This window comes from Pempheris klunzingeri, chromosome 16 (assembly GCF_042242105.1).
Source record: "Pempheris klunzingeri isolate RE-2024b chromosome 16, fPemKlu1.hap1, whole genome shotgun sequence".
Taxonomy (NCBI): Eukaryota; Metazoa; Chordata; class Actinopteri; order Acropomatiformes; family Pempheridae; genus Pempheris; species Pempheris klunzingeri.
In genome coordinates, this window is record NC_092027.1 from 3,489,593 (window position 1) to 3,508,096 (window position 18,504).

At 41.2% G+C, this 18,504-nt stretch overlaps 1 protein-coding gene across 2 annotated transcripts; it reads right to left on the minus strand.

The window, feature by feature from the left end:
- Positions 1-326: 326 nt before the first annotated feature.
- Positions 327-11,839, minus strand: brd2a (bromodomain containing 2a). 2 transcript variants are annotated; one of them, XM_070846996.1, is made up of 12 exons: positions 9,667-11,839; positions 6,420-6,726; positions 5,961-6,098; positions 5,533-5,674; positions 5,193-5,392; positions 4,553-5,101; positions 3,944-4,072; positions 3,590-3,781; positions 3,182-3,444; positions 2,645-2,964; positions 2,304-2,432; positions 327-1,872 (listed from the first exon to the last, which is right to left on the minus strand). In XM_070846996.1, the coding sequence occupies exons 1-12, from the start codon at positions 9,696-9,698 to the stop codon at positions 1,745-1,747; spliced, it is 2,529 nt and encodes an 842-aa protein (XP_070703097.1). In that variant the 5' UTR covers positions 9,699-11,839; the 3' UTR covers positions 327-1,744. The 2 variants fall into 2 exon arrangements, with proteins under 2 accessions (XP_070703097.1, XP_070703096.1); XM_070846995.1 differs by having other exon boundaries at positions 5,524-5,674.
- Between the last annotated feature and the right edge of the window lie 6,665 nt (positions 11,840-18,504).

The window sequence follows — 18,504 nt, forward strand, 5'->3', positions numbered from 1 at the left end:
AAAAAGTATCTCCATTCAAACTCCCTCTAAATAAATAATCAGTTTCAAACATACGATACTCCAATCTCAAGCCGTAGGCAATTTTCAAAGAACAAAAATTACACACATCTCACCTAAATCACAAAATTGTTTAGTAGTACCACCAAACAAACAGTGCATTGTTAAAACTCACAATATAAAACCATCTTTTTTCCTCTACTGGTTAAACTGACAGCTGGATCCCAACAGTCAGAAAGCCACCTTCATATCTTTACCGACCACATTATCTTTCTTTTTTTTTTAAAAAAAAGAGGCTAAAAGAAAAACTCACCTTCTACAACTCAAAGTTGGTATTACTAATGCTTTTAATCACACAAATAAGTTAACTTAAACAAAACTCAGTTAATACAGAGAATAAAAGGTTCAGCTGCCATAAACCTCAAAGGCCAAATTGTTTTGCTTTCGTGACACCATGGTGTTGAGAAGTGATGGCCCATCAGACATCGGCCCAAAACGCTTCGTCTACTTCAATAAAATATCAAACTATAAGAAACAGCAAAACCTTTTTCTTGCATCTTCAAATACGCAAGTCAGATGTTCTGTGACTTAGGATCAAAACAGACCTGAACACCAAAAGAAATCAAAAGAACCGAGATGTTATTTGGACACAGGTGAGTGGACAAGACACGTCCTCACAATTTATTAGCAGATTGGTCACAAGAAGAAAAAAAAACAAAAAAACAACACGTTTACAGAGAAATGGATGAAAAAAAGAGAAAGCACACATGGGAACAGAAATATTCATGTATAGACTGATGTGTAACACATTTCTGTACAGTGGCCAACCCTTTCAAACTAGTACATGAGTACACAAGGATGCAGTAAAGTAGTACATGAGTATGCAGATGTTTGTCAGCTCCTCTGTATTGCATGCATTCTGTATTCTACTGAACCAAGGTGCTTCTGCGTGCAGACCGATTTTCAACGCCTGCGTCAAAACTATGAGGAACTTCACAAGGCTGCACTTGTGGTGCCGGATCTCACACTCACATGTGCATGCAAACACATACATGACACATTCACTCACACTCACACACGCACACACACACACGCACATATACGCACACACGCACACACACACACGTGTTCCCCCTCTACCTTTGTCACTCAAAAAAGATTCTAAACAAAAACTAAAACACAACTCCTCCCACACCAGTTCATCTTTCCCAGAATGAGGGAATAAATTAGCTCCATAAAATGCTTCTTTATAAAAGAAAAATAGATATTTATATAACTGTACACCATAACTATACAGCATAAAGACAGGGAGCACGGGAAGAAGGGAATTTATCTCCAGAAATAAGACAGATTCTGGCTCTAGCACCCTTATCCCTCCAACGCATGCGTCACTCTTTTTTTGCAGGAGATGGAGCATCCCTTGCGCCGCCTGCCAAGGCCAGTTCTCCAGAGAATGGCAGGGCTTCAAAATGAGTTTCCGTCTTTCCAGCCATTCGTCCATCCTCAGCTTTTCTGTGTCCAGGACAGGACTGGGTGAATGAGCTGAGCGCAGGGAAAGCCCCATCTCTCTCTTTCTTGGTTTGACACTTGTTGAGTCGGACCAGTACTGTAAGCACTGCCTGGTGCTGGTCTTGTCTGTTCCGTCCTGCGGCTCCATTGTCAGTAGCGCTACTGCAGTTCAGTCCACTCAGCGGGAGGCGAAACACCCAGGGTCCCCTCACATGACCCCTGTGATACCTCTTGCCTCTCAGCCGGAGTCTGAGTCACTTGTGTCCGAGGATGAGGAGGAAGAGGATGACGAAGAAGAGTCTGAGGAGGAGCTACTGGCGCTGAGTCGTGACGGCTGGGTGTGCTGCTCTGTTGCAGGTTTCTCTGCTGGAGAAAATAAAACACACACACCGTCAAGGCCATGCAGTGCACATTCAGCACCTTCTGCGATTTAGGCAAAGCTCAAACATACACGAGCTAAGAAAAACACATTTCAACTTCCAGTATCATCATAACAGGTAGACGCTGCACTTCCCGAATTAAACTTGTATCTACTTCATGTGTCTCAATGTCCTATTAGAATGAATTCATCTGGACCATTACTAGCATGCGTCTTTTATGTCTTGTATTGTACATGGAGCAAGTTCTACTAAGAAAATATTAGGAAAGAGGCAAACGGGAGCAAAGTCTTTAAATTCGGCAGCAGTGACTCGTCTGCCATCTCATTTTTGACTTTTATTAATAAAAGAAATAAATAATAAATAAATATAATAAGAAATAAAACTGTACTCTTTAAGATTACAACAAGGAGGACTTACGTTTGGTCTTAGGAGGCTTCTTCCCAGAGTTGAGCTGACCGCTAACATCCATCAGCCTTCTCTCCAGCTCCATTTGTTTCTCCAGAGCGAGCTCTTCCCGGGACTTGCCAGCGATGTTGTTTTTACTTGCTGCACACAAACAGACAAGTAACAACATCAATAAGATGGGGATAACGTACTGCATCAAAGATTCATAGCTAATGTCTTAAAATTATAAAGGCCCAGTCTAAATCTAAATTAAGTCTAAATAAAATATTTTCTTGCTGGTTCCTTTAAACTATACAATGGTCTTTTGATTACACAGCCAAAATAGAAATTATGTCATGATCTCGACTACTAACCATACGGCTTTCGAGGTTTCTTCCGCAGACATGTCATGACGTATCTCTCCAGCTCCCGCAGTGTTGACGGCTTCAGTGTCTCAAAGTCTATCTCGATCTCCTCTGGGTTGGTGTCCCGGAGCGAGGGCTCACGGGACTGGATGATGTAGACAACGCGGCCCAGCTTCTCACCGGGCAGCTTGTTGATGTCCAGGCTGAGTTGACGCTTCTCATCATACGACATGGGTGACGTCTCCTCCTCTTCATCAGAGTCAAAATGGCTGACTATGGGATCGTGGACTGGCTGGGGCACGCTAAACGTCATGCTGCCCTTTTTGGATCTGGTGGAGCAGGCAAGTTGACATCACATTAAATTACATGAACCAACAACGTGACCTTTTTTTTTTTTTTTTTATAAACTTCTTACTTTAAACTACAATAACAACTTCAATACAAATCTAAGCAAGATCTCTGGGACATCTTCCTCCTGTCCCAGCACATACAACAGGCACCCCATACTTTCAATTCCAACATTGTCCAGTAGGTGTCATCACTCACTTGCTCTTGTTGTTTTTCTTGCTTGGTGCCTTCTTTATTGGTACTACAGGACAGCTTGGTCCACGGTTGCTCTTAGTTTTCGGAGTCTTGGGGACACTGGGGGTCTTGGGCTGTTTAACAGGTGGCAGCTCTTCTTCTATCCTCCGATGCTTCTCTTTTTCAACCTTTTTTTTCTTTTTCTTGTCTTTCTTCTCTTTCTTCTTCTTAGGTTTGACAATGGGGCCCTGGGAGAGTGCAGTGAGCTGTTCGTGTACAGCTTTTAGCTGAACGGGGGAAGAAAGGCAGATATGTCAGTGAATACTCAGGAAAGGATAAAAGCAAAATTAGAGCATCCCATTAATGTCAGAAAACTTCTTAAAGAATCTGTCATCTGTTCTGATAAGTGTGAGCATGCACTGGAATACAAACCTGTTCCTGCAGCTCTGCCAGCCTGTTCGCCCTCTCCTCCTCAGAGTCAGAGCTGGGGCTGCTCTCGCTCTCCTCACTTTCACTGCTGAGCTCACTCTCTGATGATGACGAAGAGGAGGAGGAGGAAGACGAGGAGCTAGGGGGTGCTGGAGGCTCATCTGGCATCTTAGCAAAGCAGAACTCAAAAACATCCTACGAGGATTGAACAGTATGTGAGTGAACCAGTTTAAAAGCAAGAATATTGAGATGACTTGAGGCAACAGTCGGATAAAGAGGAAAAACCAGTAGAACTGAATTATTCTTCTGCAAAAACTACAGTATGTATAAATCATATCACTGCAGTAAGTGAATTACCTGGAGTTTTCTAGCCATGGCCACCACATCATGGTCAGGAGGGTTGTACTTGTAGCAGTTGGAGAACATCAGTCTGACATCGGCAGAGAACTGCTGGGAGTCACGATACTCTCTGCTATCCATCTTCCGCTAAACACAATTAGAGGGGAGAAGAGATTCTAATCAAATACTGTATTTAACAAAAACAAAGCAAAGGTATCTGGGCCATTGTCTTATTTAGCTGGAGTACCAGTTTTAAATACGATTGCACATTAAATCTATGCCACGTCTTATAGCGAACGGTTGCTCTCTGTCAGAGAAAATACACCTGAAAAGGTGGTGATGCTGGAGCTGGAGCTTCGTGGTTTGAGTAATAACCTTGACTTTCCATTCAATCTACATCTTTATGATATTTGAAACCATTTCAGTGGCAGTCTGTTTAGGTGGATTCCTAAAGTCTGCAATGGGGCTATATAATAGCAGTATGTCTCAGCACTGCCCTGTTTTCATTCTCCACCTGCAACTGCTAATTTTAATTTAGTGCAGCAAGACTGGAGAACAGATGAATACCCTGCTTTATTATTCTGAAAAATGTTGACAGTTGGGTGTGTGTGTTCCTAAGGTACGTACCTTGATGGTGCTGAGGTCCATAGGTTGCTTAATGATGTCATGGTAGTCATGAAGACCAAGTGTCGAGGCATCAACAGGCTTGTAAAACGGCCAAGCGTAAGCGGCATGCTTCTTTGACAACAGCTCCTTCAGGACTCCGTTGCAGTATCGCAGCTGGGGGCTCAGCTTGCTGCGGCGCACCGGCGGTGGCAGCATGGAGTCTGGTAAATCCTTCTTGGGAGGCTTGATGGGTCGTCCACTCACTCCTCTCCTGCCCCCCCCTGCTGCTTTGGTACCCATCATCACTGTCCCACAACCCATACCTATGCCCATGCCCATGCCCATACCCATGCCCAGGCCCATACCCATGCCCAAGCCCTGGCTGAGACTGAGGCCTTGGTTCATCCCCAGGCTGGGGTTGTGGTCCACTCCAAGAGAAGTGAGGGTGAGTGGGGAGTCATGTCCACCGCCCATCCCCAGACTGATGCCACTGACACCCATAGTGCTCATGATGGGCATGGCAACAGTGGTTGGGGTGGTTGTGTCTGCTTTCCTCTTCACACCTTTTTTCTGTGGTTTAAAAGAAGATGAAGAAGAGGTTGAGTCAGAGAAGGGTATTTGGTCTTCTTATTCAAAATGTCAAAATGCATTCAAATGTTACCTTTGTGGTGGGCTGTGTGGGAGGCAGACCCGTAATGGTAGGGATGCTTTGTTCAGTTGTCAAGGAAGAGTGCAGGCTCTTGGTCAAAAGTGTCTGTGGGGGGGTAGACAGGATGGAGTCAGGTGTTTCTGGGGTGGGAGGTGAATACGCCGACTGGGAGACAGCTGGAACCTGATGAGCTGTTGTAATTCCTCCAGAAACTGTGAGAGAGAGAGGGTGAGCAGAGGAAGAGATGGGGGGACAGATTCAGAATACATGGTTGTACTGTATACATGTTAATTGCTGACTGGACATATCCAGCCCTTTTAGCCTGCTTGCAGCCAGTACTCACTTGCATTACCTCTGCCTTTTCTACCAGGTTTGCCTGGTTTGCTCCGCGGAGGAGGAGGAGGCAGCTCTTCCTCCTCCTGGGGCATCTGAGCCACTTTCTGTAGGAATGCCTTCTCCAGAGACTGGGCCATCAGTACTATGTCATCTGAAGGCTACAAAGGGAAAAAATGGACAAAATGATTACCACAGAAAACTACAATTTGCTAAGTGTGGGCTCCATTTTCACATTTTCTTAAGGTATTAAGAAGGTAATCTGTCAGTGGCTTCAGGTGATTCCCTGGGGGTTTGATTTGAACATATTTTATAAAGCCTGGTTTGTGGACAAATAAAGACGGTTGCCACATGTGAAGCTACCAGCGGCAGCTGGCATCAAACACTATTTTGCTAGTATGTCTCAGGCTAACACTTCCCCTGACACAGTCATGCACAAAATCTTACCTTGTTATATATGTAGCAATTGGTGAACATGGTGTTGAAGTCCTGCATGCACTCACTGGCACTGCGGTAGTAGTTATTTTCTAGTCTCTTCTTTATAGTGCCCATATCCATGGGGGTTTTGATGATCTTATGATAGTCCTGCAGGGAGACAGAGATGCTGTTAGGACAAGAAACAGTAGCCATCCCCAAATTACTTTAAGATCAATTAAGACATAATAAGAGCAGACCTCCTATGGCTATGTGGTGAAAGGGTAGGGGACTTATTTTGCACTGGCAAAAACTTAGATCAACATAACCTGTGAGATGAAAACCTTTTGTTTGTCTGAAACATGTATGCCTGTCTAACCCTGGGCAGTGGGACACATTGTTAAAACTGAATTATGTTGCGTTTTTTTTGTAGAAAGGAGTGTAGTAAGGATGGTCCATCCTCTACAATTAGTTTCACACATTAACACTCACAGGCAGATTGAGCTTTGCAGCGTCAACAGGTTCATGGAAGGGCCAGGCAAAGTGGTGCCTCCACAAAGACTTGAGCAGGACTTTCTGTAAAAACTGAAGTTGGTTGGTCATCCTCCCTTGTCGGCTGGGGTCTTTCACCGGCGGCTGTGGGGGTCCCGAATGGGCCATCTGGTTGTGGGGGGGCATCCCAGGACTCTCAAAGCCCTCATAGAGCTGTGACGGTTTCCGAATGCGCTTTCCGGCTGTGCCAGAACTCTGGTCCATCGTTGTGACTCCCATTATGCCAACCTCAGCCCCGACATGGGAGCTGTAGAGAGTAGTTCAAAGACCAATGAACTTATTGGCACATGTATTTATCAGTCTCCCGTGCTAAACTAGGTTTGCTCCTCACCCCAACAAAACCAAACAGCTGTCTTGCACAGCCAAACTAATATTCTCCAGCTAATAACTGCAGCCCACCTTATTAGTGGAGCACTGCATGCATTTGCTGCAACTAGTATTTGCACTGACATTTGTTAAATATTTCATCCCCCAATTCCTAAAATTATTATGAAAACAAATTAAAACAGCTTATTGTGTCATCCTGATATAGTGCTTTCTTGTTGCCATACATAGTATGTTATCCTATCAAACTGATTTAATCCTGCTTACCTTACTGTACACTCACATGTCTATAGTAGAGTAAATCCCCTTCGAAAGACATGCTCCATCAGTCTAAAACATTACTCAGCAAGCATACATCAGACTGACTTGGGATATGCTCTTGCCAAATAAGAATTCCCAGTCCCCGCCCAACAGGCATTACAACCACTTCCTGTGCCACTTCACTATGTCCATCTCACCCGATTACACAGAAACTCCACTCCCATTTCCTGGTACCAAAAAAACAAAAAATAAATATGCTCTCCCAAAGGAGAGCGGGGGAGTTTCAGCTGCCATGTTGACACGATGACTGGACTATTCTGCAGCTTTCCAACAGAATTCTCAGAAATCTTTAATAGTCAGACAACCACTACATGATCTGCCATGTCAACGATCTCTAAACTTCAAACATCCAGCTGTGATGCACCGCAACATGGAGAGCTTATGGGTGTTTTCCCCTGGCAAGATAATTGACTCTCAAGGACTGCCATTGGCCTACAAACAACTTCACTTCTCTACAACCTGGAAGGTAGGTACATCAATTTAAATCAATTGCACCACCACAGATCTACACACTTCCAGCATCTGTACAAGGTACCGTTCTGAAAGGGGTCACTGTTGCTTGAAAGTGTGTGTAAGACACCTCTCTTACGGAAGACACTGACTTCATTACCGTGCGTTTTGTTTATGCTAATCTGTTTGGTGACTCCACGTGCATCTTTAAATCTTGTCCATTGCTAGAACCTTTATACAACATCCTACCACATTCAATGATTTTTGCCATCAATTCAGGCAATCGCTAGACAACTCCTGTGTAATTTGGACCCCACGGCATGTAGTTATGTATAGTTTAAGAGTTGTGCCTATCAGCAATTATAAACTTGGCTAAAACCTGAGCTCCAGTTTATTTATATTAATACTACCGAGCAGATACTTTTTCATGTGTGAGAAAATGCCCCGCCCCACTGTGGGGTGCTACATTTAACATTTTCTATGCAAACTACTGCAATGCTCCATATGCACCGGGACGGCTGATGTTACTCACTTGTACTTTCCGAATGCTATGGGTCACTGGAATCACAGATTTCAGAACAATCATATACTAGCACTGCTTGAGTTTGAGATCAGGGGTCATTAGCTGTTGTCAACTGCATGAACTCACCATAGCCCACAGACCTACTGGAATTATATAACAAAACTTGATCCAAGAGAAAACATGGGGAGAAGAATCATCTGCTGAAGACGCTAAGTTACATCTGTTGCATGTCTCTGTTCTTGTAATATTAAATTGCAATGAAGTGGCCATAACATATGTATTACTAGGACTAATGTGTTTGTATCACGCATAAAAATTAGGCTATGTGGGGCATGTGTAATATTGTATTCACATGATACCTTCTATCACAAGCCTTATGATTTCTTTACACAAGTCCACCATGCTCATGCACAGTGTGCAAAACGGTTTAGGAAACAGTGGATGGTTAACTTAGCTGCCAGTGCAGTAGGGCTACAAATAACAAATATAATATCTACTTGAATCATTTATAAGCAATCCATTTCGAATGATACAACTTTTGGAAACACATTTGACAGTTAGTGTACTTTATTATTTTAGAAAGAAAGTAATCAGGTACACAACATGGACAGGACTAAACAAAAACAATTTTGTTAGCTGTAAATCGGGTTAACAAATTGAGTAACATGAGGCAAGAGTACCCAAGGAAAAAAAACAGGAAACTTGATGCCAACAGTGGGGTTGCGTTATTTATTTTTTTTTCATAAAATCTAGCTGGTTGAGTTAAAGGTTTAACATAATTTGTTGCCAACTAGTTCAGGTTGAGTGACACTGAGCGATGTAACCAGGCAACCAAGTGAAACACCCAACACACATGGATGAGTTAGCTCCGTTAGCCCGTGCGCTACAATGCCGCTGTACCACTGATCACAACAACCCCTGACCATCACATGGCTACAATAACAACCTAGAGAAACACGCAATAATGCCGGTGCAGCCGCACGCCTCCGAGGTGATCACAAAAACACTTCCACATTAGTTAGCTCACGTTCGGCCATGTTACCGCTGCAGTTTTCAGCCGCCAGATATCGTTACTAAAGGCTAGCGTTGTTCTGTCCCATGCGTCAAGCAGTTTAAGATTAGATTTTAGATCACTTAATTGCGCCACGAATTTCATTAAGTAAACAAAAGCACACAGATTCTCGTATTAGAGCGGCCGACCTGCTGTTATGCATGGGCTCGGACCTGTGATGCTAATGCTAGCAGTGCTAGCACCAACTGCGGGGCAGCGGGAGAGAGCGGCCAACGGCACAGGCGAGCTGAAGATGGCGCCGGCGTAGTACCAACAACAGAGGCAGCTCACTGCAGCCCACGAACACATTTTTATTTCCCCAATAAAAATATCGCTTCTAATTCCACTAACGACGCGATTAGCTCCTTCCTGCAGCACATTCAGTGTCCATTTCTGTCCTCCACTCGTATTACAGCACAGCTCAGGCTGTCAGCAGCGGTATTTTGAAAATAATAATGAGAAATATTTACAATGTTCCGTCTGGTGGAAAGCTGAGAGTCAATTTTACCGGTAGATACCTGTCAAGGAGCGGGTTAACAGCCATATCCATCAGGATGGATCCGGATTCTGTTTTTTAGCTAGACTCAGACCTGGATCCGTCTCTATTCGTCAGTTTCCTCCGCTCCTCGCCACGGCGAACTCCTTCTCATCTGCCTCGTTGAAATGGCGACGATGCGACTACACCCGTTCTTTTATAGACCAACCGTTCACACTATTGGGTAGACTACCTCTGAACGTCCACGCCCACTGAGCTCCTATTGGCTGCTTCGGGTGTCCATCAAAGTCACCACGCCCCTAGGGACTGTGGCGTCCCTCACAGTCTTTCGGGCCAACCTATTCGCAAGATTTAGCTGTCCGTCAAGGAAATGGCGGAAAACTATTGGCCCGGACTGTTCGGTATTACAGAGCGTTGCCTGTGACTGGTTCTTCAACATAATCCTGTACAAAAAGCGAGCGCACTGGAGCCACCCTCCTCCTTATCTTATTACATTACGTCAACGTGTGCAAAGCGACGGCGGGGATTGGTCAATGCGGCTGGAACGCGGGCTTCCAGGGCAAATACCAAGAAGCCCATTGGTTCCTGCACCATGTCACGCGCACCCATCAAGAGCAAAGAGCCTCTCCCCACGAGCTGTCCGCTTACCAGAATATCCGCATTTCAGTCTTTCAGAAGAAGCGCACGGCCGCCATCTTTAGGTTCGGTGGCATGGAGTATTACGAGAATTATTTGCAATTAATGAAGTAAATCGTCGAGTAAAAGCATACAAAACGCCACACGTTTATCTTGAAAACACAACGGGAATAAATTAGCTTTCATTTCCTGCAGATTAAGGCCGTCATTCGAGAGCATCTGCCAAACAAGGCCTCCAGTGCCTCCCAACAGCAAAGTAGAACAACAATGAAGTCCAAAGCTTTCTTTTCTAACCAAACGCAGACCAGTGCTGAACCCGTTTAACTCCCCACTTACTTCAACCATCAATAACATGGACCACACCTAGCAGGGGCCACAAGAACTAAAATAGCCAACATCAGCTGAATGACACAGCAGTTTTCCTCACTGGTCTCAGAAAACATTTGATCAAAGGCTGCTTTCTCCAAACCAAACTAATCAAAACAATCACTGACAAATACATTAATTAAAGCTAAAATTAAGTCAAAGAGAATCATATTGGTTTGTCAATGCAGACACCACGTATGACCTTTGATAGATTTGATGAGATTAAGCCAAAATGATTTTTTAGAATTAACACACGATGGCAAAAATTTGCAGATCTTAGTGGGAATTCTTCAAAAGCAACCGACATTCTACAATTTTAACAACCACAAAATGGTTACCTAACCACATGCGCCCATCCCCCACACCAAGGTTACAAATTCCCCACAATGTCACTCAAAAAACATGTAAAGTTAGCACAAGAACCTACCAATATTTAATACTACTAAAGTTTTGGCAACTTTCTGCCCCCCAAAAAAACAGAAACTAACGTTAGACTGCCGTTCAAAAGGAGAGTTAAATTATCCAAGACAGAGATATAAATATTTTTAAAGTATGACATAAAAACCTTGAATTTAAAATAAACACAAATGTCGACTGGTAAATCCGAAAATAATGCGAAACCTTTCTTCAAATAATCTTCTTGTCTTCCACCTCGATACTTTTTAACCAACACATTTCCCTCAAACATGTCCGCCTTCTTCCCCCACTCCCTGCGCCGGGTGGGGGAGGGGAGTCATGTGATGAAATAAGCCTCAACGCGCTGTTTATCGATACTTGAACACGTGGCATTCCGCAAAAAAACGCATTAAAACGTATCCACGGCGCGTCCGTTCTCATTAAAACGTCCCCTCGACATCCACATCCTGTGATTTATTCCAAGTTTTAGGCTCAGATTTGAGGAAAAACTTGGCAAAATACCCGAACAAAGAGCATACTTTCCGCTGGATTTGGCTCCCTCCGATTGGTCAATCTCAACCACGTGACAAAAACGCTTTTAGTAGTATTGATTGTTCTGTTTCCCAAACTTCCTCTATTGTAATCCGTTTATATGACCGCAGTAATCCTTCACAGTGCATTCTCAGTTTGTCTCTTTGTTAGAAATGGCTTTTTCTCCAGATGATGATGATTGCTGTCGGTTTCGGTGCATGTTGCAACACTAAGATTTGCGCATGCGCCCCTGCCTTGTAGACGCATCGCCAACGATGCACTGACAATGGCCCAAGGCTGGTCTAAGAGCAGTTTGGCGTTTTTATGTAATAAATGCAGAAATGCCGCACTTCATGGTCCCTGGAAAGGAGGTGGGGTTCAACTGCAGACTAGTGTCGGTTTCCAGATTAAAGCAGGAAACTGGAATTAAACACAGGTTTTGTGTTTTATGCTTTTGAATGAAAGACACGTTGCAGAATAGAATAATATTTGTGTTTTGCCCCTTGAATTAAAGTTCAATATCCAGATATCCAAATCAAATCAAAGAAAGCATAGATTTCTTTGAAACATACAAAAACGTACTCAAACCTACACAAATAGGGAACACATTGGGACAACAGCTCTCCAAAGGTGAACAGTGTGATGTGTTTACAGGTTACTTTTGAGTTTACTTAATTATAATCTCAACATACAGTTCTAATGGACCACAAACTAGTGTTTCTAAAATGTACACTCAAATAAATCTCAAAAATTAAAATGATGAAATTATATTTAAAGGGAATTTAAAACATTTAAATATTATAAATATAATATAATATAATAATAAATAAAATAATATAATAATTATAATATTACATATTTTCCATCCTTAATTAAAGATCTGACGATAACTGAGACTGAGACGACTCAAATTGCACAACTTAGATAAGAATAAAAATGTGATTGTGAGATAAGTCACATTGAGACAACCTCAATGTTTCTGTGTTTCTTAATGTTTCGTGCCTAATCCTGTTTTGTTGTGCGATCCATAGCACACCAGTTGAAAACTGAATAGTGAACATGAATTTCAAAATAACCTGCATGTCATTATGTATTTGCCACACCAGGCTGATTTTATTGGTTCTCCTCGGTTGTAGGCCATAGGTCTGTACAGATCATGCACAGTATGCGTGTAAAGATGTTTGTGTTGTGTTGATTCCACCAGGGAGGGGTCAACACATCAACTAAATAAATAGCTTAGTTTGGGATTACAAAAATAAGTATTTATAATATTGAATTAAATTGTAATTTAATTGGTTTGAATGTATTACTGAATAAATCTTTATTTAGACGACCCTGGGATGTAATTATTTATGTTTTGTTTTTCAAATTTTCTATATCTACTCTGGATCATATTGTCATAAATGAGTACAGTTACAGATAAAACTGAAAACATATGTGCATGTTGTACTTTATTGCTTGAGCAACTTCATCACTCTTGTCACCATTTCCAATCATATGAAAATATCAGTAAATGCTATAAGATTTTTCACATTTTTACACTGAAACGGATGGCCCAAAGTTTTGGCATGAAAACTACAAGCATGTGCAAACTAAACATTGCTGTTCATTTACTGATCTGTGTTACGCTGCTGTATTTTGTGGGGAAAAGGCTTCGACCTGAATATCCAGGATCAGCCATGTAGGCAGGGGAACTGGAGGGAAGGAGGGAGGGGTTGGTGGATTACGTCAGAATCAGCCTCCTCTGACTCATCAGTGGTGCTTTCTCTCTCTCTCTCTCTCTCTCTCTCACGCACACACACACACACACACACACACATGCACACACACACACATTCTCTCTCTCCCTGTGTGTTTTTTTCAACGCTTGGTTGCATCAGCTTGTCACATGATGATGATCTATCCAGAAATGGTTGCCAAGGAAGCTCTCTCCCTCACAACGCCTTGGTACTGAGTCATAGGTTGCCAGTTTTACAAATCTACTGTAACCTGGTTCAGTAAACTCAAGGATCACAAATCGTTTTCATGCTGTTTGCACAAGCTTGTTGTCTTAAGTAGACAGTACCAATATACACTGATTCAGAGTGTTTGGTATTTTGTGTGGCTGTATGTCTGTACATCTAGTAATCTGCCTCAGTCCATTCACTTTCCATTACTTTCATATCCCTTTGTGTTATTGTTTGCATTACCAAGCTTGTATTAAATTAAATTGAATTAGATTAAATTTAATTAAATTAACAATAATAATCAATATAAAACAATCAGATGACGTGAAAATCTGTTATATTAAAGATAATAGGGCACCTCTTTCATCTAGTGTTTGTGTTTTAAGAACAGCTTTGGTAACAAAATGCTTCCTTTTACAAAGTGGACATTGCTGCACCTTGTGTTTGCATTTGCAGAACAGCCCATTTTCTGTGTTGTGCTACAAATCAGATGAGCAATTGCATGCCAACGATCTACAGGTTTCCAAGTAAAGACAACAGAAGAATCAGTTAAAGTTGTCTTTCACTAGACTCTTAAGACAGACTGATAAGATGTTACTGTAAGACACAGTACATCTTATTAGAAAAGGAAGTTTTAAATTTCTTTTTGGTGGTTATTGCATTATTTTTCCATCTCGTTGTGAATGGATACTCTACCTCAGGTAATACAGAGATGGAAAGGTGATGAATTTGAAAACCAAAGCTCATGGGCAACTTGGTTCCAAAAAGGTAGCTACTAGAGTCTAGGAAAACAACTGCTGCTTTATTATGCAGTCATGCAAAGTGAGTTGTAAATGTGTGAACCTGAGTATGGACACTTCATCGTACTCTCAAAAAAGGGAACATGCCTTATGAGCTGAATGATTTCCATCTGAATGGAGGTGGACTGAATGGAGAGAGTAAATGTGTAAAAGAAAAAGCTTGTCAATGGTGTGGCCACTGAGTTATGTCTGTACAATGTATTTTTCCAAGCACAAACCAGTTATACTGGACAGGAAATGCTTAATGCTGGTACAGATAAAATCAACAAAGATGATCACTGACATGAAACACGATTAAGATTAACATGCTTCCTAATCCTATATGTGTAATCTGTTTTGTAGCATATGTCTCTGAGCGATCATTTTTGTTCGGTGGGTGTAGATACAATGTTGTTGTTTACTGTTTTGGTCAAAATACTGCAATTGTATGAAGTTTACTCCGATACATTCCAACAATATCCACAATAGTGTCAAAGAAAGTACAGAACAGCAGAGAAACAGGAAGAGAAAGAAAACGAGAGAGATGCAAGAAAGTGCAACTGTGTGTGTGTTTGTGTGTGTGTGTGTGTGTGCAAACAGCAGGGCTCAGGTGTAAAAGTCTGCCATGTCATCCCTTTGTTCTGTTTATCGCTTCCACAGAACAATTTGCAAAACAATCAAGGAGGAAACCTTTCAGAGCCTCTCTGATTTATTCATTCTTACAGTCGGAAAGATACAAGAGCAACAGTGAAATGCTACTGAAGTGACTGGTCTTTACACATATTATTGTTTGATTTAATTTGATTTCCATTTTTCAAACATTGTGGACAAAAAAGTTTAAGTCGTTATTTAAAAGATTAAAGCACACTTTATTACTTAAATTCAGATGAAATTCATTAACTTGTCTGGATTTTTTAGTTGGTTTTTTTCTTTTTTTTAGTGATCACTAAGTGATAACTTTAAATCAAACCTTTCACTTCAGTCTATTCACTTCAAACTATTGCATATTGTGCACATGACTTCTTCAAATCATGTGGTACCTTCATGTAGTTTTTCTTTGGTTTTAAAAACCTTTAATATATTATGAATAATACGACATATGAGGTATTTCTGACAAGTGTGTATATAGCTATAATACAGTTCTAAGATGTAGTTTTTACAAATATTCTATCGTAACTGTACTCATTTAAAAGTAGATTAAACATTTGAGATTTTGATATAATATTTTTAAGTTAGTTTGTGGTTGGTTTTCTGTGCTGCCCTTAATGAAATAAAATTCAAAACGTCAGTGTCAGCATAGACGAAATAAGTCTCTGTCTATTATGGAGCTATCTTTCTTTAGGATGAAAGTCATTGAGACAAAATATAAGCCAGGTGCACCAACCGTGCTGTCATAGCTGTTGATTGGATCAGGATTTAGCCGTGTCAAATACAGCTTCTGAGAAAAAAGATTATCTCAAACCGTGTCCTCGAATTAAGATTGCTTTTAATTAAGGATGATCTTGTGATTGAGGATTAGTCCAATTAGTGACAGCATGAGGAAAAAACATCTGGTATAGATTAGGGGCTACATTATAACGACCACCTGATATTGTCTTATGTGAATACAAAGAAAAAACACATTTTTTTGCAGAGGCCTGTGTGAAATCTAAAATTCAGTAAGTTGTTAGACTGCTTTTCAATGCGCCATCTTTTGACCACTCCAGGTTACTACCATTAGGATATTGAAATGTGTAGTGTGTCGCCATCTAGTGGTTAAGAGTCAAAGGATGTTTGACAGTAAATGACGTGAAGTTTGTTTCCAGCCATGTGGCGTATGTGTCTAGTTACATGTAAAGTTATTAGCATTATAAGCAGTAAGAAAAGGCTTCATGCAGTTAATCTAAAGGATGTAAAAGCTTATTCAGTCTGCATCAGTACTGTTAGAGTGGCATAATATAAAACAAAGCAATCGAAGGAATATCCTGTAGTCCATAGTTTGATGATATCTTACATTTATTCTGAAAGATTTATAGTGAGCAGCGGAAGTGTTCATGAAGTGCTCTTTTTAACTAATGTTTCAATTGCTCATCAGGTTATTATTTCTTACCATCTTTCCCCTTCAAAATTAATCAACTCATGATTTATAATTATTGTTCGAATTATGGCTCAAAATTTCATGAAACGTCACGAAACAAATGACAATATAATAAAAACAAACACTGTACCATATTTTATGACATTCTATGACATCTCACAACTTTCAGACTTTATAGTACAAAATTCCCTTCTTGTGTTACAATACCTCCATTGCAGCTCATCAAGGAAACACTATCTGTTGAAACAGGGAATATGAACTAAAAAGACTGTAATTTTAGAAGACATTCGCTTTTGAAAACATTTTTACACAGAATGAGGTCTGTAGAATTTTTCCCGCATCATTTGCATGTAAAGTACATTGGGAATGGATTTGTTTTAAGACTATTATCATTATGAACAGGAGGGATTACAGCTGTTGGTGTTCATATGGGAACCTCACTGTCTCATTCTAAGATAGATTTGAAAGCCTGTTAAACTAACCCTAACCCTAATTGAATATTCTGTGATGTCAGACTAGACAGGAAATACTGTACAGCAGAAAAGGAAAATTAGTGCTCTGAATATCCAGCTTTTTTAAGAGCATTGATCATATAAAGTTTCACTTTACTCTTAATAGATCCTCTGTCATCTGCCAGTGGTATCACTGGGTACTCTACCTGTACTCTTCTTTTAAAAAACACACTATAAGGCAGACATTAAAAGTCTGCATAAAAGGTCATGACACAAAAACAATGCTACATCAATAAACTGCCAACTAATCTGCTGGTGTGTTTGGGACTTCGGCTAGAATTTAAAATAGAAGTACTTTTCCTTTAAACTTGGTATGAAACGGTAGATCCGTCTGTACAACGTGCTGGAAGAGGTTGTCTGGATTCAGTCATTCAGTAACATCTTCCTATATTGTGTTGTGTTGTGTTGTGTTGTGTTGTGTTGTGTTGTGTTGTGTTGTGTTGTGTTGTGTTGTGTTGTGTTGTGTTGCCTTATTTCATTTATTTGGTGTCTTATTTTGTTCCACCTGGGGGCACTCGAGATCTATCATTTGTATCTCGTGCACAGGACTTGAGGCAGCCAGCTCACAGTTGCCAGTTCACAACACTGAGTTACAGGAAATCACGTGGTTGCCTGGTTGCACGGTGAAAATGCCTGAGATTAGCACGTGGGGTGCTGTTCCTCTTAATAATGCTCTCTATCACAACTCTGTTTTTAGTAAATGATGTCATGCTCCTGCCAGAGAGACTGCTAGAGACCTCTGTTACCTTAACCCTCTGAGTCACTGTTGAATTCAGTGGTAGTGACAGAAACTGACCTATTGAAACCCACTGCTTCAATCCCCTCAACCTGACAGATTTGAAAGTGAATCTATGAAAATGATAATGAAGTCTCTGTATCTTAAACCGTCTCATGCAATCTGAAATTAACCACAACACTGATTTAACCAGAGGAATTTATCTTTTTGTCAACATTCATGTGAATTCAGGTCTTACTGCACGTACACTCCTGTGGTTTCCTGCGGATCTGCACACACCACGAGAGCAGCCACTGTTCAAAGAACTAAAAACGCTCTCACATAACAATATTGCTGGCAACCACATCTCAAACCCTGGTGGTTAAAGTATCAGGGGTGTTTTTGACATTTGCAGCACTGTTTTGTTGCTGTCACTAGATGGCAGTCAAGAGCAATGATTTCACCCTGTGCTATGACTTGCGAGAATCCCCTAACTTTTACCAATCCGCCAGGCCCACAGCTTCCAAGAAATCACATGGGTGTTATGGTAAGTGTGCCAAATATAACCGCATGGGGCGCTGGTACTCTGCCTTAAAGGCTCTATCACATGTCCTGGTTGTAATGTTTTTAACTGGCGTACTTATCCAGAGATAGTAACAGACATTAGATCAGCTCTTTACTACAAGTGGGAACTTCCCACAGCTGAATGTGTGGTGGGTTGGATTTGAAGTTGATGAAGTCAATTGCGAAGCTCTCAACGGAACAATAGGGGATTCACAAAAAGACAGCGGGGGTTTACCTAAATATGAAAAAGTACAAAACCTGTCCCTGGCTGATTTAAAAATGTATGCCGTTACTTTTACCTCGTACCCCAGTATATCCAAAGTATTATGATGTGACTT